The 26,286-nt window shown below is 44.8% G+C and overlaps 1 protein-coding gene across 7 annotated transcripts in view; it reads right to left on the bottom strand.

The window, feature by feature from the left end:
• The window catches only part of FARP1 (FERM, ARH/RhoGEF and pleckstrin domain protein 1), a 311,897-nt gene that overhangs the window by 96,040 nt on the left and 189,571 nt on the right, over positions 1-26,286 (bottom strand). For all 7 annotated transcript variants that reach the window (XM_063595979.1, XM_055096923.2, XM_034936876.4 and 4 more), the window contains exon 3: positions 11,475-11,579. In XM_063595979.1, the coding sequence (XP_063452049.1) occupies positions 11,475-11,579 (105 nt within the window). The remainder of the gene's footprint in view (positions 1-11,474; positions 11,580-26,286) is intronic.

Raw genomic sequence — 26,286 nt, 5'->3', positions numbered from 1 at the left:
CTGGACTTGGAGGGAAGCTTTAATATCTACAATCTTTACTTCTTAACCAGGATTCAGCAGACCTCAGGCATGGTCCTTGCAAAACATCAATTACTCAGTTTAAACTATTTTGAAATCATTTGTTTAATTTTCATTAGCTTCGAATGACTCATTTCAAAAGATTTCACATGGGTATTATGGTTAATTGAACTCTTAAAAATTGTGGTAAGAAGAGTTAACATGAGATCTACCCTCTCAAAATTTTAAGCATGCAACACAGTGTTAACTATAGACAAAATGCTATACAACCCTTTAAACTATCATTTGCTTATTCTGCTGTATACCTTTTTCCTTTTCAACCTTTAAAAAATATTTAATATTAAAATAAACAGACGCTTAAAACTACAAAAAGCAGGCCGGGTGTGGTGGCTCATGCCTATAATCCTAGCACTTTGGGAGGCCGAGGCAGGCGGATCACCTGAGGTCAGGAGTTCGAGACCAGCCTGACCAACATGGAGAAACCCCATCTCTACTAAAAATACAAAATTAGCTGGGCATGGTGGCACATGCCTGTGATCCTAGCTACTCGGGAGGCTGAGACAGGAGGATCACTTGAACCTGGGAGGCGGAGGTTGCAGTGAGCCAAGATTGCACCATTCCACTCCAGCCTGGGCAACAAGAGTGAAACTCTGTCTCAAAAAGTAATAATAATAATACTGCACAAAGCAAATGTATAGCTTAGTGAATTATTAGATGGTAAACACCCTTGTATCTATCAACCAAGTCAAGAAATCAAACTCTGCTGGTCAACTCCTTCCAAACTGAACTCCCGCCCTCTACAGGTAACCACTATGCAGAGTTTCATCGTAACTGCATAAGTCTGTAATGTGTTATTTTGCCACATGGTGCATCTTTATACACCAGAGTTTAGTCTTAAGACTAAACCACTCTAGCCTTGAGACTCATGAATGGCTTAGCACCATCCCCTTGGGTAATAAATATGTTTTCACTCAGAGTTCATGGGAGATCTGGTTAAAAGTGTGTGGTGCCCCCACCCCCAAATTGCTTAGTCTTTATAGTCTTAAGACTAAACTCTAGTGTAGAAAGATGCACCATGTGGTGAAATAAAACATTACAAACATATGCAGTTACTCTGAAACTCTGCATAGAGGTTACTTGTAGAGGGCAGGAGTTTATATTGTTTAATCTATAGCTTCCTCTTCCATCTCTTTCTTTTCCTCACTGTTGACTTGTAGGGTTTCCTGGAGTTTGGATTTTGCTGACTGCACACTCACAGTACTATTCAACATGATCATCTTCCCTGTAGTTTCTACAATTTGGCAGCTGGATCCACCTGAATCCTTTGGCAAGGCCAAACGTGGTGTCTCAGGAAGAACACATTGAAGTCTCTGTTTTTTAAATATCATTATGACCTTGATACATTTTTGTTACTCATTTTTATGTGAAAATTGTTTCCTAACCTATTTAAAGTCATGGTTCAGAGTAGCTTTTCAAAGCTCCCAGAGCTTCCTTGTCTATTGTTTCTGTACAGTGTTGAAGGATATGGAAGCGTGCTTTCTCAAGTTCCCTGGCTCGATTGCCCTCCCCTTCTCTGTCATTTCTCTCTGTTGTCCCAACTCAGTTCCATATGGGCTCCCTTCTCAGTAGTCTCTCTTGAGTGATGGCCTGTCTCAAGGAGCAGTTACTGGTCACTGGAGCACAGCTGCTCCAGCCCTGTTAGGCCTTACCCATTTCAGCTGCTCTTCTCAAACCATTTCCCTATGATTTCCATTGGTAATTTGAGCGTTCTCTTCTGCCACCCATCAGATGCCCTATTGTTTCCTCGTTTCTTCCTAAACACACACCGATGGCGTGCAGGCCTTGGGGCTGGCTGATGTTCTGTCTCCAGCTGCTTGTTCTTTGGGATCTAGGACTTACTGTGGTATCTAGTTTTGCCACAGATGTTGTCTGTGGGTTTTTGATTTTGCTAAGTAGCTGTCTTTATGTACGGCCTTGGGTTTGAGAAGATCTAAAAACTATGCTTCCACCACCACCAGCACCACCTTCTTAGAACTGCATATCCATTTTGAAACATATTAATATTTCTATGTATTTTTTCTTTAACCACTGATATGGTTTGGGTATTTGTCCCCTCCAAATCTTGTTGAAATGTGATTCCCAGTGTTAGGGGTGGGTCCTGGCGGGAGGCGACTGGTTCATGGGGACGGGTCCCTCGTGAGTGGTTTAGCACCAGCCCCTTGGGTAATAAGTATGTTTCCACGCAGAGTTCATGGGTGATCCGGCTGTTTTTGTGTGGTGCCTCCCCACCCCCAATTGCTCTCTCTCTTGCGGCATGACACGCCTCTTCCTACTTCACCTTCTGCCATGAGTAAAACCTTCCTGAGGCCTCACCATGCTTATATAGCCTGCAGAACCATGAGCCAATTAAACCTCTTTTCTTTTTTTCTTTCTTTTTTTTTTTTTTTTTTAGATGGAGTCTTGCTTTGTTGCCCAGGCTGGAGAGCAGTGGCGTGATCTCAGCTCACTGCAAGCTCCGCCTCCCGGGTTCACGCCATTCTCCTGCCTCAGCCTCCCGAGTAGCTGGCACTACAGGCGCCCGCCACCACGCCCAGCTAATTTTTCGTATTTTTAGTAGAGATGGGGTTTCACCCTGTTAGCCAGGATGGTCTTGATCTCCTAACCTTGTGATCTGCCCGCCTCGGCCTCGCAAAGTGCTGGGATTACAGGCGTGAGCCACTGCGCCCGGCCAAACCTCTTTTCTTTATAAATTACCCAGCCTCAGGTATTTATTTATAGCAACACAAATGGCCTAACACAAGCACATTTCTTATTCAGGTATGATACGGCCAACAGCTCAGCAGGCCACTGCCATTCAGAAGAGGGTTTATTACTCACAGTTCCCAAGAGGAGGGGGCCCACCACTCCACAAGGAAGTACCAGGGCTGGGCTGGAGGCAGAGGGAGAGGGGAAGGGGGAACAAGGGCAGGATCGCTTCTGTGGGGAGGCGAGGCTGGGCAGGGGAGGTGAGGCTGGGCAGGGGAGGCGAGGCTGGGCAGGGGAGGCGAGGCTGGGCAGGGTAAGCAGGTTTAGCACTGGCTCATCTGCATCATTTCCGTGGGCTCTGGGTTGTGGCTGGCTCTGATTGTGGGTACCTGGCCCTGGAGGTGACTGTTGCCTCCTGGAGTGTCAGAACCAGCAGGAAGGAGGTGGCTGGATAGGCCTCTGGATTGGTTAATTGGCAAATAAAAGGTACACTCACAGGGAGCCATTTGCCATCTCTAAGAATTGGCTAGCCCGGGGAGGGGAAGTAGCTCCCCAGTCAACAAGGCCTCAGGTGTCAGAGAGTACAGAAAATTAAAAAGTACAGAGGGAAAAGATCAGGGGTTGCCAGGGGCTCACGAGGAGAGAGGGATGAACTGGAGGAGCACAGGGAAGGATCAGGGCGGTAACACAACTCTGTGTAACACTGTTGTGGTAGATGCAAGTCCAGATACATGTGTCAAAACCCACAGAATGTTCAACAGCAAGAGTGAAGCCTAATGTCAAGTTTGGACCGCAGTGAATGAATGATAATGGATTGACCCTGGCCCATCAGCGAGGACACACATGCCACACGAAGGCACAGTGTCAGTAACGGGGGACACTGTAAGTACGGACAGAGCGGGAGCAGTATATAGGAACCTCTGTACTTCTGGCTCAATTTTGTTGTCAACTTAAAACTGCAATACAAATATTAAATCTATTAATTAAACAAACAAAACACTAAAAGCCCCAAAATCAGTTATTCTCCTTCCCACTTGAGAGCTGGAGCATCTCCCACAGCTGTATTTTCCAAGGGGCCTGTCCTCCCAGACTCTGCTTGAGGGGAGCTTTGCCTCCCCCCGGGGACCTGCCTGTCAACACAGTCACCATCAGATGGTGCTGCCCCGCGAGGTGACCGAGCCGCTGTACAACCTCACCTCTGCTGGCTTCCCACAGCTGCAGGCTGTCCTCGATCCTGTGACATTCTCCATCCTTTACACCTCCCACGTTCCTCAAAAAGCTCCTCCTCGCCTCAGAGGTCCTCAGACCCCTAGGAAGAAGCGAGGGCAGACGCTGCGGCTAAGCACAGAGGAAGGAGGTGTGTCTGACTCCAGCGGGGTCTAGAAACCTCCAGCAAGGGATGCCTGTCATCCCCGGGAACTGCAGTTTCCATGACCTCCTGCCCCTCAAAAGCAGTCCCACTATTGACAAAGCTTTTCTCCTAGCATGGAGGACAGAAAATGAATGACAAGGTGCCAATCTTCTTCCTGGAGCTTCGCCAGTATTTATTTATAAGAAACCAGAATTGTTTTTATCAGGCCAGTGAGCATTGTCTTTTTTTTTTTTTTTTCCTGAGATGGAGTCTTGCTCTGTCGCCAAGCTTGAGTGCAGTGGTGCGATCTCGGCTCACTGCATCCTCCGCCTCCTGGGTTCAAGTGATTCTCCTGCCACAGCCTCTCAAGTAACTGCGAATATAGACGCGTGCCACCAAACCGGCTAATTTTTGTATTTTTAGTAGAGTTGGGGTTTCACCATGTTGGCCAGGCTGGTGTCAATCTCCTGACCTCAAGTGATCTGCCTGCCTCGGCCTCCCAAAGTGCTGGGATTACAGGCATGAGCCACCCACCCAGCCACAATGTCATTTTAATAAAACAGTGGTGGGCTGGCTTCACTGGTTTCTGAGTTAGATTGCAAAAATGAAATACAACAGATATCTGAGTGCCTACTATGTGCCATGAGACCTGCTGGGCTCATCATTGTAAAGTATCTGATTAGCCCTCATAATAACCTTGTAAAATGGTCATTTATTCCTCTCATTTCTCAGATGAAGTGCAAAATCGAGGAAGAATCAACCTAGCAGCTAAATGACAAAGCGAATGTTTAAACAGATATACAAGCCACAATGCAGAGCTTTTCCAGCTAGCCTCAATAGGCCAATGAGATAAATTTTCCGTATACAACTATCTCTGCTGTTACGGTTTGTGCAGCTCTTTCCGACGGGAGATCCAAGGACAGGCAGCCACATGCGACATACAGAACATGAGCTTTGGCTAAGAGAGGCTCTGTGTGGATCCTGGTTACACATTTCATTGTTAAGGATTGGGCACGTTACTTCTCTGGATTTGCTCACTGTAAAATTTGGGTGATAGAATACCTACCACAGAGATTGGCAAACTACGGCACATGGGCCAAATCCGGCCAGGCTACTCCCTGTTCTGGCACAGGTCCGAAGCAGACATTGGCTTTTACATTTTTCAGTGGTTAAAAAAAAATCAAAAGAATCACATTTCGTGATATGTGAAAACTATATGAAAGCCAAATCTCTGTGCCCATAAATAAAGCTGTATTGGAACACAGCCACGTCCATTCATTTCACATCGTCTACGGATGCTTCTGCTCTGTGAAGACAGAGTTGAGTGTAACAAAGCCTCTCACCAGGCCTGAACTTCAGCCAGGCTCCTCTTCTCCATGAGGCCTCAGCCTCAGGCTTCCATGTCCAGTTTTAGCAAGAATCCTGCGAAGTCCGTTTCGAGGGAGTCCCCTGGCCAGCTCCCGGAATTCACCCCCGTGGCAATCTAATGGCTTTCTGGCCCTTTCCCAGCCTTCAGACTCTATGTACCAATTAGCAGCCGTATTAAGCACGGGGTCTTGATTCCCATGATCAGTAGTGTTTCTGCCATGGAAAGCTCAATCTATACTTTTAAACAGCTGATTAAAACACTGTTCTGTTGTGGAGTGATCCTTTAGGGACAGTGCTGGACAAGAGCAAGAGCAGGACAAGAGCCAAGGGCAAGAGCAGGCCAAGCTTGCGTGTCAACACTGCAATCAACTCTTTTAATTGACAAGCCTTGGGACAAGTCTAATTAAGGGTAGAACATAATTATTTCATAATGATCAGTAGTTTATTTACAATCTTGAGAAACACATCTTAGACTATGAAAAACCCTTATTTTCCCCTTAAACTCCTTCACATCCTTACTATGAATAAGGCTCTGACTTGGGTATTTATAAGACAGAAATGATGAGAAGAAAGACAGAAGGCTGGGCAAAAATTCAAGCTGCCTAAATTCAACAACTTATTGCCTAGAGACAAGGATTCACAACCTGACATGCCAGGTGCTTTGGGGAAACTAGTTTCCCACGCATCACACACACAGAAATGGGGTGAACCCAGTTGTTACAGCCCTATGATTGGGCATTTTGAAACCAACCATGCTTTTTCTCAGGTTGGAAGACGGGTGCACAGTCTCCCAAATGAAGACTGGCAGAGGTGATAGTCACGATGGTGATATTAAAAAATAACAGTGATGGCACACCCAAGTTCATTGCAGCATGGCTCACAATGGCCAAGAGGTGACGGCAATGTAAGTGTCCATCCATGGAGGAATGGATACTGGAGATGTGGTGAATACACACAATGGAAATGGTATTTGGCCTTAAAACGGAGGGAAATCTTATTGTATGCCACTGCACAGATGAACCTCGAGGACATTATGCTGAGTGAGATAAGCCAGTCACGAAAAGACAAAGACCACACGATTCCACTTACTTGATGACGTGTCTAAAGTAGATAGACTCAGTAACAGAAAGTAGAACAGGGGCTGGGGAAGGGGAACTAGGGAGTTATTCAGTGGGTGTAGAGTTTCCACTTCACAAGATAAAAAAATTCTAGAGATCTCCTCTACGACAAAGTACATGTAGTTAACACTTCTGAACTACACACTTACAAATGGTTACAAACGTGTTACTTGTTTTTGACCACAATTTAAAAAATAATAACTATGAAGATGACGATGGTAACAAGTTTCCATAAATAATGCTTTTGGAACACTTTAATGGGTCCCAGACACTGGGCTGCATGCTAAGAGACATTGTCAAGCAACTGTGTCTGGGGCAGAGGGGAAAATCCAGCTGGTGCTTACGATTCTCACAAGGTGAGATGCTCTTCCTCAGTTCATACAAGCAAGACTGGCCTGTGGCACTTCCAAAATAGACTCTGTCTGATGACCTTTTGGTCATCATTTCTGCTATTGTGTGCTTTCATTGCATTTTGGAACTTTCATTGCATTTGGATCTATAACTATTATTGAAGTTATCGATGTCACATGTTGTAAGGCAGAACTCACTGGATTTTTACAACCTGATTGTATCCACGGAACCAGCATCCAGATCAAGAGAGAGAACACAGCCAAGACCCTGGCAGCAATCCCTATAACTCCTCCGGTCATTTATGGCCTCCCCTCAATTACCACAGATCGATTCTACCAAAAGAACTTTTTTTTTGAGATGGAATCTCACTCTGTCACCCAAACTGGAGTGCAGTGGAACGATCTCAGCTCACTGCAACCTCTGCCTCCTGGGTCCAGACAATTCTCCTGCCTCAGCTTCCTGAGTCACTGGGACTACAGGCGTGCGCCACCACACCCAGCTAGTTTTTGTATTTTTAGTAGAGATGGGGTTTCACTATGTTGGCCAGGCTGGTATCAAACTCCTGACCTTAAGTGATCCTCCTGCCTGAGCCTCCCAAAGTACTGGGATTACAGGCATGAGCCACCACACCCGGCCTCAAAAGAACTTTTAAAAATTGAGGCGGGTGGATCACCTGAGGTCAGGAGTTCGAGACCAGTCTGGCCAACATGGTGAAACCCCATCTCTACTAAAAATACAAAAATTAGCTGGGCGTGATGGTGGGCACCTGTAATCCCAGCTACTCAGGAGGCCGAGGCAGGAGAATCGCTTGAACCCAGAAGGCAGAGGTTGCAGTCAGCCAAGCTCGCACCACTGCACTCCTGCCTGGGCGACAGAGAAAGACACCGTCTCAAAAAAAAAAAAAAAAATTATATGCAATTAGCTCAGGCTGGAATTCAGTAATTAACAGACAGTCAAGTCAGTTTAGTGATATGGTCCGAACAAGATGATGACTGAGGGCAGGCACTTCTACAGATCCGAGCTTCAATCCCATTTCTTTGCTGTGTGCCTTTGGGGGAACAACTTAACCTCTTTAAGGCTTAACTTCCTCGTCAGAAAAAGGGGCTATAATGCACCGTTGCAGGAATAAATGAAACACTGTATGTGAACCTAGCACGGTGCCTGGCAGTTATCACTCTCGAGAGCATGTGTTGGCCGACTATGGCTTCCTGTTATATGAAGTTCTGCTGGAACAAACACATGTATTCATTCACATATTATCTATGGCTGCTTTTGCATGATAAGGGGAGATTCAAATCGTTGCAGCAGAGACTGCATGGCCTATAAGGCCTACAGTACTATCTGGCCCTTTACAAAGAAGGTGTGACCCCCGCTGTAGAACATGGGTCATGCGTGCTGCTGTACCCATAGGGACTAGAACACTCCAGCACATAGGAAGCACTCATGTGGCGGCTTTTGTGTGACGTGTGACAAACACTTATTTAAGTCATCAACGGTGGGTTTTATTTTGCAGTTGAATACATTCCTAAACAATAGTGTAAGAATGGAGTGAAATCGTAAAAGTCAAGCCTGGTAACAACTTGAAAGAAGTCAGCCCTGCCCGGTACCTAGAAAGAACAACAGGCTTACAAATTCTAGCAAAAGAGAAGCACCTATGGTTAACAGAAGAGACGCTGAACTTGGAGTCAGAAGAACACAGAATCTTAGCTGTGCCATTAGCTAAATGGTAGATTCAGACATGGGGAAATTCTTAGAATCTTAGCGCCCTCAGCTGTGAAGCCCAAACACTGCTGCCGATTTCTGGTTTAGACAAACAGCTCCTGCAGGACTGGAATTGGGCAAGACTGGAGTCAGGAAAGCCATCAGGAGCTTAAAGGAATTCAGGCAGGCACAGAACTGGGTTGTTAGAAATAATGAGATAACGGTATCTTCAGGTGTTTTGAGAATCATTATTTTACCATGAAATAAGAGCATGAAACAATATTCCACATAACTTGCTACACTCTAATTGTTTCCTGGACTCTCTTAAGAAGCTGTGTGTGCCTAGTGAATGGAAACCGTAACTACTTCTTGCTAGCTGTCACTTTATCTCACCTTTCATGTGAAGTCTGATGCCAGACACAGTGTAGGCACAAAATAATTGTTAGCTGAATAGGAGAAGGCAGAATGAGATTTGGCAGGTCTGTGGTCATATGCCACACTGTAAAAAGGGCTGGGAGTCAGGGAATCTTGGATTTGAAGTACAAACTAGAAAACGACAGAGTGTTTGGAGGTGGGAATAAATTGAGAAAACACAACTTGCTCTCATTTTTAGGCCCATGACAGATCCGTTCATTCACCACCTGCTCTGCTCAGAGCCAGGCTCGATCTACACTGCCTCTGACGGCTCTTCCCGTAGATGCTGCCGTCCCACCTGTGGCCACCTTCTCTTCACAATGAATGTTCTCATCCCGTTTCAGAGCTTCGACAGACATTCATAATAATTACAAGATTCTTGAATCCAAATTTCCACCCAGATCTCTTTCCCGTGCTCCAGGAAATACACCTTCTGGCACTGCCTGCTGGATGTCTCCACTGAATGCCACGGATGCCCCTGCCTCCTCAAGCCGGAATGGGACTCATCTTCACCCCCGGGCATGGTCTTCCCCAGGGATGGGCACTACTGTCCACCCAGATGGCAAAGCTGGAAAACTGAGCCACTCCAAGCCCTCTCCTCCACAAGGGTATTCATTCAATCACATCCTCTCCTACTGCCCCCAACCCCACCTCTGGAATCCATCCAGCTCCTGCCAGCCCCTCTACTCTCCCTTAGTTCTAGCCAGCACCATCTCCAACCAGACTCATCGCTAGATCCTAATGGCTTTCTTGACTCCAGTCTGGTCCTATTCCAATCTGCCTACAGTTCTCTTTCTAAACCAGAAATCAGATCATATCACACTCTCTTTTAAATGCATTAACAGCTTCTCAAACACATTAGTTTGGGTATAGAACTGTGAGGGCCGATACATAGCCCTTGGCCACATGTGATGACTGAGCACTTGAAACACGGCTAGTCTAAACCGAGAGGTGCTGAGGTGTCAAATACACACCAGATTTGAAGACTTCACAGACAAAACAGACAGCATGAAAATATCTCACTCACAATTACTTAGACTGTGTGTTCAAATGATAATGTTTCTGGATATAGGAGGTTAAATAACATATATTTTTAACATGAATTTCACCTGGTTGTTTGACCTTTTTAACATAATGCTAGAAAAGTTAAAATTGCATACGTGGCTTATTTCTCCTGACTGCAATTGCATAGAAAGCCCTTCACCATACAGCTCCCTGCTGAGCTTCCAAACTTCCTTCTTTCACTGCCTTTACCATTGCCCTTCTCCTATGCCTCTCACCTCTGGCCTTCTCTGCAGGCTCCTGAATAACCCACTTGCTTTCTGGCTTTTGTACGTGGGGTGCCTCATCTCTCTGGTACATTCTTTCTATTAGATCAAGTCCTACTGGTCTCCTGGGATGCAGGTTTGCAGAAGGATCTCCTGAACTTAAATGGTGTCTGTTGCCCCCACTGCCCAACACCACTGCTCTCAGGGAAGCACCTGTCAGGCATCCTATATTTGCAGGGCTCCCCACCTGGATAACAAATTCCCTGTGTCTCATTCACTACTCAATCTACTATGCAGGGACTAGTAGAAGTTCCAGGAACTCAGTATGCACAGAATCAGAGAATAAAAACATAGCCAATGAACTCATAGCCCCAAAAGTTGCCTAATAAAAGGTAGATTCAGATATAGGCTTAAGCAAGCGCCATCAACCCAAAGAGATAAAAATACCAGGAAGCTATGCTCTACATTTTGGATTCAATTTGATACGACCTTTTTCCAGAACAACCTAACATATTTAACAACCTTAAAATGATTGGACCCATTGATTGGGTAAATCTGCACCATTGGATCTGAACTACTGAACAGTTAGCTATGAGCACAAACACAAACGTACTCAGTTCATTGGGGCAACATCTATAATAGCAAAAAACTAAAGAGCGAAATATTCCATCATTTACAATGGAAGTTGTAAATGAGATATGCCCCTTTGTTGGAATGGCATGCAGCCATGAAAAAGAAGGAAATGGACTCCATGTGCTGAAAAGGAAAGATTTCCCCTGAGCAGGGAGGGAAAGTGGGCACTGTACTATTTCCTCACATTTGTGTATTTCAAAGATATATGTTTGCATATGCATCTACACAGAATTTATCAGAAATATACTCAAGCGTGTGTGTGTTCACAAGGTCACGGCTCCTGGGGGCAGAGGTGGGAAGGCAGTCATCACTGTGTATCTTCTTTGAACTTGCTAATCATATGCACGAATACTTTTATTATAAAACACATTAATGAGGGTTTTCTGGTGTTTTTCCCTCTATTTCTGCACGACCACAGAAAAGCACCAATTATTTCACCGCCCCTGCCCAGCCCCCCACCAAGATGAACAGACAGTAAAATAGTAACATTAAGTTGATATCACCTACCGTGATCTTTTTGTGATCAGGAAACTCGAGGCCAAAATAGTCACCTTCCACGAGGTTGAGGTGGTTGCAAACTGCATCCAGCAGCACCTTCCCAGGAGCTCTTTGCTGTGAGCAGAAACAACAGGGGTTATCCCTGAGGCAGGCACGGATGAAAACAAACCACAGCTCCTCGCTGCAGGAAACCTCTGGATTCCTAAGTCTGCAGGTCCTTCACAGCTTGCCACCGCCCACCTCCGTGACACCCTGAACACCAGCCCCATCTACACCTCCGTATCCCAGCACCTGCTGTTCCCGAAATTGGATGCAAATCTCTTAGCATTTTCTTCCCACTCCAACGCCAGGCATCACTCCTCCCACCTTATTCAATTAATCGACTAGTTTTTTAGAGTAGTTTTAGGTTTACAAAAAGTTGAGCAAAAACTTCTTTGCACTACACAGTGTCCCGCTATTAACCTTGGTGGTAGAGATTTGCTACAGTTGTGGAGCCAATATTGACACAGCATCATCACTCACACTCCATAGCTCACACAAGGCTCACTCCGTGTGCTGTAAAGTTCTATGACAAATGTGTTGTAACCTGTCTGCATTACAGCATCATACAGAATAGTTTCACTGCTTCATATGAATTTCACCCTAAAAATCCTCTGTGTTCCGGCTATTCCTCCCTCCCTCCCTCCTAATCCCTGGCGACCACTGATCTTACTGTCTCTATAGTTTGCCTTTCCCAGAATGTCATCTAGCTGGACTCATACAGGACTCATACAGTACGTAGCCTTTGCAGACTGCCTTCTTTCATTCAGTAATATGCATATAAGGTCCTTCTGTGTCTTTTTTTTTTCTTGAGACAGAGTTTTGCTCTTGTTGCCCAGGCTGGAGTGCAATGGTGTGATCTCAGCTCACTGCAACCTCCACCTCCCGGGTTCAACTGATTCTCCTGCCTCAGCCACTGGAGTAGCTGAGATTACAGGCATGTACCACCATGCCAAGCTAATTTTATATTTTTAGTAGAGATGGGGTTTCTCCATGTTGGTCAACCTGGTCTCAAACTCCCAACCTCAGGTGATCCACCTCCCTCAGTCTCCCAAAGTGCTGGGATTACAGGCATGAGCCACCGTGCCCTGCCCCTTCCATGTCTTTTTATGACTTGGTAGCTTATTTATTTATTGAAACAGAGTCTTGCTTTTGTCACTCAGGCTGGAGTGCAATGGCACGATCTCAGCTCACTGCAATCTCCGCCTCCCAGGTTCAAGCGATTCTCCTACCTCGGCCTCCCGAGTAGCTGGGATTACAGGCACCTGCCACCATGCCCCGCTAATTTTTTGTATTTTTAGTAGAGATGGGGTTTCACCATGTTGGTCAGGCTGGTCTCGAACTCCTGACTTCAGGTGATCCACCTGCCTCAGCCTCCCAAAGTGCTGGGACTACAGGTACGAGCCACCGTACCCAGCCAGTTTGTTTATTTTTACTGTGGAATAATATTCCACTGTCTGGATGTAATACAGTTTATTCACCTACTGAAGGACATTTTGGTTGCTTCTAGTTTTGACAATTATGAATACAGGTGTTATAAATATTTCTGGACAGGTTTTATGTGGACATTAAGTTTTCAACTCGTGACCCCAGGCCTTTTTTGTGACAGTCAAAGCCCTGTCCCTGTGCCTCTCTCCTTGTCCACAAATATGACATGGATGGTTTCCTCCTCTACATTCCTGTAGCACTCTGTGCAGTATCTCATCAAGACTATACCCACATTGAAGGGAAAGGCCATATTTTGTTCATCCCTGTATCCACAATGCCTAAAGACCAACCAATTTTGTGGAAATGAATGAACAAATCAATAAAAGTTATCCATCCCACTGTATTATAGATGGTTTAGTACCTATGTGTCTATGTCCCCAGTTAGTATCAGGCCACTTGGTCATCTTTGTATTCTTATTGCCTAGCACAGCGCCTGGCAATCAATCAATGTCTGCTGAAATCAATACTATTCATGCATTTTCTATATACTGGATCTATAGGGAAAGGGAATATTATATATAAGAACCCACGTTCTACCCTATAGAGCTTAGAATCATATGCCTCAATTTCTCTTCACTATGTGCATTCCCAGTGACTGATAGTAAAATGGATCGATTCCACCATATAGATCAAATCTTGGGAGACAAATGCTTTCACGACATTGCCATTCACAGTTACTTATTTTTGTTGTTGTTGTTGTTTGTTTTTGTTTTTTTGAAACGGAGTTTCCCTCTTTCACCCAGGCTGGAGTACAGTGGCACGATCTTGGCTCACAGCAACCTCCGCCTTCTGGGTTTAAGTGATTCTCCTGCCTCAGCTTCCCAGGTAGCTGGGATTACAAGCGCCCGCCACCACGCCCAGCTAATTTTTGTATTTTCAGTAGAGACGGGGTTTCACCATGTTGACCACGCTGGTCTCGAACTCCTGACCTCGTAATCGGCCTGCCTCAGCCTCCCAAAGTGCTGGGATTACAGGTGTGAGCTACTGCACCCAGCCCACAGTTACTTGTTTTATACTTCTCACCTCTTCCCTGAGAACAGAGCATTTTAGGAACCAATTAGTAACCCAGGAGACTGAGTGACAGCAGGAGTCAAAGCCCGCCAAGTACACGGATGGACATGTCCATGAGCCTGTACCAGCATGAAACAGAGGAGCCAGGAAAGATGCTGCTTGATGCTCAACATTAAGTACTTTTTTTTTTAACAGATGCCGCTTTACACCCCCACATTCGCCCTCACTGCAATCCAGAAGATACACATTCTGCACAGATGATCCCAAACTCTCCAGGCTCTAGATCTTAAATGCCTGACAGTGGCAGAGTCACATCACCTGCAGGAATGTCAGGAGTCACATGTGACTGCGTGGAACCCCCATTCTTCCCTGCCAAGCTCTCCTCTTCTCCAGGCATGCTTAACCAGAGGAAATGGGTCAGGAGAGCAGAGTGGAACACTGGTCACCAATCTTATCTTCACCACTTTGCTACAGCAATGTGCCCTGTTTCCGACACACAGGGTCAGACAAGCATTTCCCAGGTCGGTTAATGTAGGGAGCGATGAGCTGCTCCATTCCAGTCCCTAATCCCGGGTTTGAGTCCCCACACCAGCTGCCAAGAGCTGCATGGTTAACTTATGCACAGCAACTTATTCGGGATCCACCTCTCACTCCAATAAAATCTGCAGACATTAATAAGAACATTACAGGCCGGGCGTGGTGGCTCACGCTTGTAATCCCAGCACTTTGGGAGGCCAAGACGGGTGGATGATTTGAGGTCAGGAGTTCCGAGACCAGCCTGGCCAACATGGTGAAACCCCATCTCTACTACAAATACAAAAATTACCCGGGTGTGGTGGCAGGCGCCTGTAATCCCAGCTACTCAGGAGGCTGAGGCAGGAAAATTGCTTGAACCTGGGAGGCGGAGGTTGCAGTGAGCTGAGATCACACCACTGCACTCCAGCCTGGAAAAAAAGAACATTATAAAAATGGACCAAGGGATAAGAACTTGTGGAAGAATTCCCATACTGTAAGATTTTCTTTTAAAGGAAGAACACATTCCAGTTTCAGAACCTTCTTTCTCATAACTCTTAACATTTCCTATCTGTGATGAAAATAAACCACCAATTATCTGACCAGCTGGCAAGCACTCACGTTTCCCAAAGAATTCTGGGAACTAAGGGAATTTGATAACTTCATCTAGATTTTACAGAGTCTGGGAAATGAGACTTAACAATTCAACACTAGAAATCTCAAAAAGTTAAAAAAAAAAAAAACTAATATACAATGGATGTCTTTATGGACATGGTGTTAAACTGAGCGCTTTAGAAGAGGGGAGAGGGAGAGTTAACATCTACACTGGGTACTCCACGGAGTCAGCAGCGGTTTCTGTGAATGTATGGAGTGCATACAATATGAGGGTGTGTTGAGTCCTAGAACCTGCAGCCTTGCCGCCCCAGCACTGCACACTCCTTAGGGCTGTCAGAGACAAGTGAAACAATGATTAACTAGCTGCATTGTCATGGGTTTGCAGTAGAGACTTAGGATCTAGCTAATAAATCACAAGTCGATCCTTAAAATTGTTAAAATTTATTATTTTATACAAAATGTTTACAGAAAATGACTTTTCTTTGGCACCAAATTTTTATAGGATGATGTCAACTTATAGTTTCAATAGTATCTTTATAGCTTCTAAAATTCATCTGTAAAATAGATGTCCATAAAGCATTACACAAATTCCCCTGTGAATGCTGGCTCTATCTATAGTTGTAAGGAAACTCCATATGTAACATCACTGGAATTTACAAGGGCCGAAATGCACCCACTACATGACAATGGCATGGGTAAATGGCACTACAATGGTGATATGTTTGGCTCTGTGTCCCCACCCAAATCTCATGTTGAATTGTAACTCCCAATGTTGGGGGAAGGGCCTGGTGGGAGGTAGCTGGATCATGGGGGCAGATTTCCCCCTTGCTGTTCTCCTGATAATGAGGAGTTCTCATGAGATCTGATGGTTTAAAAGTATGTGGCACCTCCCCCTTTGGGCTCACTCTCTCTTCTGCTCCACCATGGTAAAACGTGCTTATTCTCCTTCACCTTCTACCGTGACTGTAAGTTTCCTGAGGCCTCCCAGCCACGCTTCCTGAAGAGGCTGTGGAACTATGAGTCAAGTAAACCTCTTTTCTACATAAATTACCCAATCTCAGGTGGTTCTTTATAGCACTGTGAGAATGGACGAATACAAATGTGCTACGTGGACTGTGCATTAACACCCCAATGTGTACCGGGCAGCTAAGCCTAAAGCGCTTCAAGACATAAAGATACCCTCATGGTCAAGGACTTCCTCTCCCTTTCTTTTAGAAAGGGGTCCTGAACTTTCTAAGTGTGTCAACGCACACCAGGTTAAAGCCTGCTTCTGAGGAAGCTTCTCGGAGAAGAGAGGCAAAGAAAGAGCTTGTATTTCATTAAGAAAATGATTCTTCCTTTTGTTCCTATAGTAAATTTATTTCATCAGCTTGCAGCATCATTTCTCCATACTTATTCCCAGTGAGTTTTTGAACTTCACTCTGAAGGTAATTCTGTTCCACGTCACATCCCAGAATGCAAAATGGTGCAGCCACCACGGAAAAACAGTACAGCAGTTTCTCAAAATTACAAAAATAGTCTTATCCTAGGATACAGCAATCCCACTTCTGAGTATACAACGAAAATAACTGAAAGCAGAGTTTTGTAAATCCACGTTCACAGAAGAATTATTCACAATAGCCGAAAGCTAGAAGCAACCCAGGTGTCCACTGCTGAATGAATGGATAAACAGTATGAGGAGGGCGATTACACACACTGGAGGATGATGCAACCTTCAAAAGAAAGGAGATTCAGGAACATGCTACATCATGAGTGAAACTTAGACACTGTTCTAAGTGAAATGAGCCAGTCATCAAAGGACAAATATTGGACGATTCCACTTCAATGAGGTGCCTAGAGCAGGCAAATTCATAAAGACAGAAAGTAGAATGGGGGTTGCCAGGGGCTTTGGGGAGGGGAAATGGGGAGTTAGTGATTAACAGGATCAGAGCTTCAGTTTTGCAAGGTAAGAAGAGTTCTAGAGATGGATGGTGGTGATAATCGCACAACGATGTGGACGTACTTAATGTACTCAGTGCCCCTGAGTGAATGTACTTAATGCCCCTGAACTACACATGTAAAAACGGTAAATTTTGTTACAGGTGTTTTACCACAATTTTAAAAATGCAGACGGGAGAAAAAGTAGTTGAGGAACGGGGCTCACATCTATAAACAACTGAAAACGGTTATTCACAATGCAATCTGTTAACACTACTTTTAAAAATAAGAAAACAAAGAATCTATTTTCTTTACATGAGATCTTCGAAAAATATTATGAGGTAGGACCTTATCACATGAGGAGAATGGGTGACTATCCATGTGTATGCACTAAATAATTGCTAATATTTCTTTACACAAAGAGCTCTTTTATATGTCTGGCAAAAAAAGGAATAAACTGAACATCTTTGGAAATAATGGCAAATTATGCATTTGGGGCAGGCTTTGCACTGAAAGCCAACGATGAGATAGATTCAAGAGCCACAAATCCACTAGCCTTTTATTGCTAAAAAACCAAACCTGTAAACAAGTCAAGTTTGAATGGGGAAAAGGTGGAAACAGCACAGATTAAGCTGACAGAACTCAAGAAAAAAGGCCCTGTGGAAAATTCATCAGTGAAAGTATTTTCTTAAAGGTTAACTTATTTCAAAACACACACACACACACACACACACACACACACACACACGGCTACACAGACTATTATACACAAGAAAGCAAAACCCACTTATCTAGGCATCATTTGAAAACCCATATATGTGAGTAATGGTTTAATATGAGAAGGATCTGATGACAAATGAGTGTTTTGTTGTTTTTCCAAAAAAAGTAATTATTTCTGTTATTTAAACATTTTTTTGGAGACAGTGTATTGCTGTCGCCTTGGCTGGAGTGCAGTGGCACCACTGTAGCTCACTGCAACCTCAATCTCTGGGCTCAAGCGATCCTCCCACCTCAGCCTCCCAAGAACCTGGGACTACAGGAGCGCAAAACCGCATCTGGCTAATGTTTTTATTTTTATTTTTAGTAGAGACGAGGTCTTGCTATGTTGCCCAGGCTGGTCTCAAACTCCTGAGCTCAGGTGATCATCCTGCCTCGGCCTCCCAAAGTGCTAGGATTATAGATGTCAGCCAGTGCACCTGGCCCAAATGAATGTTTATGATGTCCTCAAGGGTTTGTGCTGGGGCTGGGGGTAGATCTCTAAGGCTCCCATCAGCTCTAAGAAACCACCCCGTTCACTATCAGTCTCAATTGTAATATTCCTGAAGTGTTCTCCTTATAAGAGGCCAAATAGTCATTATAATGTTCTATTTTGGATAACAAACCAGCAATTTGTGAAACTATGTAATGAAATTTTTGTCCTTTTTTTTAATGGCTACTTTTAATGATGCTCTAAAAGGCAGTTGAATTTTAATCTAGCGCACAAACCGGTTGGCTGGCTGCATGCTCTGTGTCCCTGTTGCCTTCTCCATCCCCAATTGGCTTTTCATTGGCGCCTACAAAATTAAACTTAGGAGGAGGTTTACATTCATGGGGAAAGCCTGGCAAGTACGCACTGAATACTAAATAGCATGCATGTTCACACAGCGCTTCAAGCTATTACAAATTATGACTCAAAGTTGCTCCAGTTTATTGTGACTTTAAAACATTTCTAGGCCGGGCACAGTGGCTCACACCTGTAATCCCAGCACTTTGGGAGGCCAAGGCGGGTGAATCACCTGAGGTCAGGAGTTCGAGACCAGTCTGGCCAACATGGCAAAATCCCATCTCTACTAAAAATACAAAAAAATTATCTGGGCGTGGTGGCGCGTGCCTGTAGTCCCAGCTACTTGGGAGGCTGAAGCAGGAGAATTGCTTGAACCCTCCCGGGTTCAATCAACCTCTCCGCAGAGGTTGCAGAGAGCCAAGATCACGCAACTGCACTCCAGCCCGGGCGACAGAGTAAGACGCCCTGTCTCAAAACAAACAAACAAATGAACAAAAACAACAACAACAAAAACATTTCTATGTCTTCAGGTTATTTCTATAACAAAGTTTTAAGCAGGAGTATGTTTTGTTTTCTTTTCTAAAAGAATAAAGACACCATTCCTCCTGTAGGTTGGGAGTATATTCTCTCTCTCCCTACCACATTAAATCATCTAAATCAATTAATTCCCTACCTGACAGAGCTAAAGTACTGCCTTGTGGAAATCATCTCATAGACAGAACTCGATAATGTTTGACCAGGTTTACAAGGTTTGCACCTCCTGGGGTTACAGAGAGCCGTTTCGGGAAGTGTTTCATTTTTGCTGTTTTGGGATTAGCGTAACCATGACAACCAAGGCATGCTCTCACTCAGTAGAAGGGAATGGCTGCTCTCAAAGGCCTTGTGCCCTTCTCCCTACCACTGATACCTATCAGAATATTGTTCAAAATCCTATAACCCACCAACTCTTGACCCATCTCATCTTAGGGCATCACAATGTCACAGATTTTCCTACAGCCCTTTGGCAGATTTTGACCAGGTGGGCAGAGGTATTAATAACTATGATGGCTTGAGGAGGCTGGGGTGTATTTATCGAGCAAGTTGCAGTGTGCAGTCACTATGCTAAGCAGACAGAAAGGAAAGCAAGAAGATGAGCATCTCTCTTTGGGTCAGTGATACGGTTTGGCTGTGTCCCCACCCAAATCTCATCTTGAACTGTAGATTCAATCTCATCTTGAATTGTAAATTCCCATGTGTTGTGGGAGGAACCCTGTAGGAGGTGAGTCAATCATGGGAGCAGGTACTTCCCATGCTGTTCTCGTGATAGTAAGTCTCACAAGATCTGATGGTTTTATAAGGAAAAGTTTTTCTGCACAAGCTCTCTCTTTGCCTGTTGCCATCCATGTAAGACATGACTTGCTCCTCCTTGCCTTCTGCCATGATTGTAAGGCCTCCCCAGCCATGTGGACCTGTGGGTCCATTAAGCCCCTTTCCTGTATAAATTTCCCAGTCTCAAGTATGTCTTTATCAGCAGTGTGAAAATGGACTAATTCCGTCAATGATGTACAAAAATAACCAGCTAAATTGGAGTACATGGTAAGTGGCATGTTAGAGGAACTAGCAAAAAGCTGTAGAAAGTCAGAGAATAGAGCAAATGGCTATTCTCCCTGATGGAGGTGTTCTTTGAGAGTGGAGTACCTAATGTGTTTTTAGAAGTAGCCCATTTGAATGGGTCTTGAAGGATGAGTAGGAGTTTGCTAGGTAAACACAGATGGAAACGTGATGACTTAGTATGCTCAGGTGGACATAACCAAACACTATGCACTGGGTGGCTTAAACAATAGAAATTGATGTTTTCACAGTTCTGGAGGGTGTGAAGTCTACACTCAAGGTACGAGCTGATCTGGTTCTCTGAGGGCTCCCTGCCTGGCTTGCAGATGGCCACCTTCTCCTTGTGTCCTCACATGGCTGAGTGACAGCAAGCAAGAGCTCTCTGGTGTCTCTTCTCCTAAGGTCACTAGTTCTATCAGATCAGAGCTCCATCTTCATGACCTCATTTTACCTTAATTAGTGTACTTCCTTACTCCAAATACAGCCACATGGTGGGTAGGGCATCAATAAATTAATTAGGGTGGGGAGTACAATTTAGTCCACAGCACATGAGTCATGAAAGGGCTAGAGATGCTATTTTATGCTATTATTATCTCCCTTTTAAGACTAATGTGAGAATTCAATGAAACCATGACCATAAAGTACCTAGCAAAAGGCCTGGCACATGATACACATTCTTTATTATTGCTGCCACCGTGATGGTGAAGGGAAATTTACAGAATGAATTACAGGGGATGAGTTGACACTGGAAGGAGGTCCCACTTCTCAACCCCAAAGGCGTGTATCTACAACATCCCAAGTGGAACCCATTAGTACAGCAGCGTACCACAGGGCTGAGTCCCTGGGGCGGAGTCCCCAGAGGGTTGCTGCCTGCAGTCGCCTTGGAATTCAGCTGGAGGTGACATAGAGCTAGGCTCTTCCAATCAAATGTGCCTGTGGGTCTCCTTTGGACCCTGATAAGCTGCAGATGCTGATTCCAGAGGCCCCAGCATCTGTATTTCTGACAAACTTCCAAAGAATGCTGCTGCTGGGGCAAGGACCAGGTTTGAGTGGCCAAGTGCCAGACACATGGATGAGATACTATCAGTGACTGGGGTCCTCTGAGGCCAGGCTGGCTACGTCTGGGGTTTCTCACTCTGATTTCCATCTGAGGCTAACATCAAGCCAGAGATGCATCCACAGTAAAAGATACCAAACCTGGGCTTGGTGCGGTGGCTCACACCTATCATCCTAGTACTTTGAGGATCACTTGAGTTATGAGACCAGCTTGGGCAATGTAGTGAGACCCCCATCTCTATAAATATTTTTTTAAAAATTAGCAGGTAGAGATCGGAGGGAGGCAGCTGCTAGCCAAGGGACATCAGGGACCATCGGCCACCCTAAAAGCCAAAAGAAGCCGGGAAGGAGTCTACTCAGAGTCTCTGAGGAGGCACAGTCCTCATGACCCCCTTCATCTCTGACTTCTTGCCTCCAGAACAGTGAGAGAATACATTTCTGCTGTTGTTGGCCACTTGGCTTGTAGTACTTTGTTGTGGCAGCCCTAGAAAGTGAAAGCTGCCTCATCACCTGTTCCTTTGCCACTGGTGTGCAGGAACAATGCAGTTGGGTTGAGCAGTTTTCCTTCTGAATAAACAGATGACAGTGAAGTAATAACCCTGTTAGTGGATTTAGAACCATATAAAAATTGTGGCCTTCAAAATTTCTCTATCTTGATCTTCAAATATACTCAGCAAATAGCAGACTCATTATGGGAGGTGATCTATTTTTCTTACTGCTAAAAGGCATTCTTCTTTTGATTGTTGTTGCTCTAGGTGTGAACAGTACTCCACAATTGAAATATTTTCAATTGAAATATTTTCAATTCTCTTCACAAAATATTTTCTCTTCTGAGACCCTCCCCCTACAGCCTGGTGAGGTGGCAGGGGTCAGATGCCAGTCCCAGAATCACACCAAGTCCCTGCTGCCCATCCAGGACAGCCTCTACCTCAGCCCAGCCCTTCCTAGCTCCCAGACTCATGTGAAAATCTGTCAATGAGAGCACAGTTTGAGAAATTCCACAGGAACTCGCCTATCTGTCCGGAAATGCGTATTTTTCCTAGAAAGATTAGCACAAGGCTACTGCCAGACATGGCTTAATACAAACCAGGCGACAAATGTCAGGTTGTGGCTAAATGTGGCAGACTGAACACAGCAGCTTATCTCCACTGCATCAGGAAAGCCCACTGCAACAACAGTGAAAGAATTAAAAAGGAAAGGGCACGGTGGCTCACTTCTGTAATCCCAGCACTTTGGGAGGCCAAGGTGGGAGGATCACTTGCGGCCAGGAGTTTGAGACTAGCCTGGGAAACATAGTGAGACCTCATCTCTACAAAAATAAAATTAGTTGGGCATAATGGTCTCAGCTGCTCAGGGGCTGAGGTGGGAGGATGGCTTGAGCCTGGGAGTTGGAGGCTGCAGTGCTATGATCATGCCACTTCACTCCAGCCTGGACAAAGTAAGACCCTGTCTCAAAAAATAATAATAATAATAATAATAAAAAGGGGGAAAGGAATAAATTCATGGAAAAGAGAGCAAATGAAAGAGGAGACAGGAGGGGACAGAGTTCCCCCAAATTGTGAAAGGTGACCAAGAAGAAAGGAGAAATCTAGTCACAGAGGAGAGGAGGAAGAGTCAGTAACAGGAGGTGGTCACATTACACAGAGTGCCCCAAAAGGTCGGACATGGGAGATGCCAGGTACTTCCAATAATGCAGGAAGAGGGGAAAACTTTTAGAAATACTATAATTTTTACCCACAGATAGCTAAGAGTTTATAACTTTAAACAAAACACAGAAAGTTATAAAAAGGAACATCTGAATAACAAGAAAGAGCTCTTAGAAATAAAAAAAAATGAGAAATAAAAATTTCACTAGAAGATTTTAAAGTTGAGAACTCCCCTAGAAGCTAGACTTGAAGGTAAACAGATGGGAAAGAAAGGAGGATGTAAGACATTTAGAGCCACAAGTCAAGAGCTTCAACATCTGAGTAACGTGACTTCTAGACAGAGAGACCCCAGAGGAAAGGAAATTAGGTGAGAATAAGATAAGAAAAACTTCCAGAACCTTCCAGATTGAAAAGGGCCAGAGAGTATCTCACAGAATGAATGAGTAAAGCTCATCTCAAGGCAAATTATTGGGAAATCTGAAAGACAAAGAATGAAAGGAAGATTGTAAAAGTTACAAGGGAGAAAATCAGAATGGCTCAGGGCTTAGTGAAAGTGAAACAGGAGAATTCCCTGGATCCCTTCAGGGGACCTGCCACAGGGGTGTGGCTTGCTTACTCAGCTACCAGGCTCAAACCCCTCGCGAGTGGGTGCCGGGGCCAAGGCAAGAAGCTTTTGGGCTCCAGCCCCATGGTAGTCTCTAGGGGTGTCAATGCTCTTTTAGCAGTTGCCATCTGAGGATGTCCAAGTGTTAACTAGCTCAGTGGAGACTCAGGGTGACAGCCTTTTACACCCTGCCCTCTTGGTACCCAAGTTCTTGTCCAGCATCCCAGAAGAATCAGGTCCACAATCACCACTCGAAGGGTGGTGAATGCGGAGGTTTTATTAAGTGGTGGAAGTGGCTCTCAGCGGAAGGGGAGCTGGAAAGGGGATGGTGCAGAAAGAAGGTGATCTTTCCTTGAAGCCAGGCCATCTCCAGCAGGATTCATCTCCAAAGTCCTGACGTCTGAAGTTAAACTGCATCTATCTGTAGTCTCCAGCACTCAGTTGCTTCTTCTCCTCTCAATGTTCAGCTGCTTGTCGCTCTGCCAGCTGAGGTCTGGGGTTTACATGGGCACAGGACGGGACAGTGGGATGGGCCAAAAAGCAACACTTGGGTGCAAAAACAGGAATGCCTGTTCTCTTTTAGGGCTGTGGGTCCAGGCTTGAGGGTAGAGCCCTTGCCAGGGACCCTGCCCTTCTGCCTGTCCGTATCAAAAGTATATTAGAAGCCAGAACAGGGTGTTACTACCTTTTTCACTTTCCAGACATCAGCAGTAACATCTGTGTAAATCTGGACACTTGAGACCAGATGCAATGCTCTAGGGCTTTACCCTGTGGGCAGAAGGGATTGATATACCTGCACACCTGCACCTCAGCTGTGCTGTATCTACTGGGACTTTCCAGGCTGGAGGACAACGGAGTGCCCAAAGTCACACTCACTGGAGGCAAGCTACTTCTTGTGCCTCAGTTTCCTCTTACATAAAATGGACGTAAAGATTGAACCACTTCACTGGGTCACCGTAAGGATTAAGCGACTTAGTATACACCACGCCCTTAGAACGGCATCCAGACTAGGCGAGCTCTAATGGGTATTTGGGATGATGATGATGATGTGGAGGAGGAGAAGGTGGAGGAGGAGAAGTTGGAAGAAGAAAAATTAAATGACTCGAAAGCTGAACAGCAGACTGGATGGCACCCTCGTCAGGAAACTGCGACCACCACTGACAGGAACTAAAACTTAAAGTCCAAACCCTGGGGAGCTGGAACAAGGCTTTCATTCTGGGGCAAAGTAGCTAAATGTTTAGGCCTGCCCATCGGTTCTGCCCACAAATGCTGCGATTCTTCCTGCTTGCTGTGGCTCTAGGGGCGGCCACGCTGCCCCTGAGGACACACTGTCTCCTTGTTCCCCTCAGCAATAAGTCCCAGCGTTCAGAACCCTCGTTAAACACACTTCAGATTAGGTTTCAGAGTCCCCGACTCCAGGCTGTGAAGAGAATAGGCCCTTTCAGCTCCCTCACTATAATGGAGCAACGACACAACCACGGCGTCATTAGTACACAACTCCCTCCTTCTTTCATTCCAAAACTCTGCAAAGATAGATTGTGTGTGTGTGTGTGTGTGTGTGTGTGTGTGTGTGTGTGTGTGTGTGTGTGTGTACATGTGGGGGATTTCTACTGCTTTCTTGCAAACCTGGTATGAAGCAAGCAACAGAAACAAAAACATTTAGGGGAGAATCCAGCTCTTCATAGTGCTAGGTTTGTCATCTCCTGATCTTGAGTAATTCATTATCTTTTCACCCTTTTAGAAGTAGATGAATAAAAAATTCTAAAATTTATCTAAATTAAAAAATCATCTTGACACCTTGATACTTTAATATCTGTTAGGCAGAGAATAAAATATCACACAAAAACTGAACAAGGCAAGTATAAACCAGATGACGACTGCTTGTAGAAAGTAGGACACCACTTCCAGCAAGAGCAAAAGATGTGTCTTTTTCCTCATGTCTAGTAAGATTGGCACTTTTCTCCTTGGGCTCAGTGGTCTAATGAAGTCACGAAAGTGCATTCAGCCCACTGAACCTGAATCTTTAGAAAACACACCTGATATCATATACTAATACTTGGCTTCCAAAACTATTATTCTAAAGGAAGGCGGAAAGTAGAAATTGTGTTGAACTTAGTCCTGTGACTCAGCAGAAAGGTGAAGACTTTGTAAAACAAAGCCACCAATGACACCTGTGGTTCCCATTGTCATCTTCCATCATATGCAGGCGAAGTTCTTCAACCTTGTCTCTGAAGCACAGCTTTTCCCCAAGAACCGATCTTACGTGAATGAAAAATTATTCTGTTTACAGACACTTTCTACAGAAACTATTTTTTAACATTTTTTTCAAATAGTCAGTTGGGAGAATGGGAAGATTTTCTTACCCCTTAGAAGGAGACTTTAATGTTTTTATGCAAAAGGCTTTTAAACTGAAAATCCATGCATCAAACTGAAGTATGAAAACACAGCTTTCCGGATCCTTTAAGAATTCTTAGCTCTTTAGTTTCCAGAAAACTTCCCAAACATTTTTACTTTTCATTCTTTTTTTAAAATGTACTTTTCAGGTTTAATATTCTGTTAACCACGGGAGTGAGTGGGGGTGGGGGTGGGCTTCAGCTCCAGCTTTGTGTTCTGCAAAGAGGTCAGAGTTCTAACCAGATACTTGGTATTTATTCTCCTTTGAAAAGCTGGAAAGCTCAGATTAATATGGAAAAGAACTTTACAAACAGGTATATAACAAAAGTACAATCATATCCAACAGACACAGAAAGGAGAATGGTGGTTGTAGGGCTGGGGGTGGAGGAGGGGGAGAGGGGAGTG

The sequence above is a fragment of the Pan paniscus genome, chromosome 14 (genome assembly GCF_029289425.2).
Source record: "Pan paniscus chromosome 14, NHGRI_mPanPan1-v2.0_pri, whole genome shotgun sequence".
NCBI lineage: Eukaryota > Metazoa > Chordata > Mammalia > Primates > Hominidae > Pan > Pan paniscus.
This window is presented reverse-complemented; position numbering and strand designations above follow the sequence as displayed.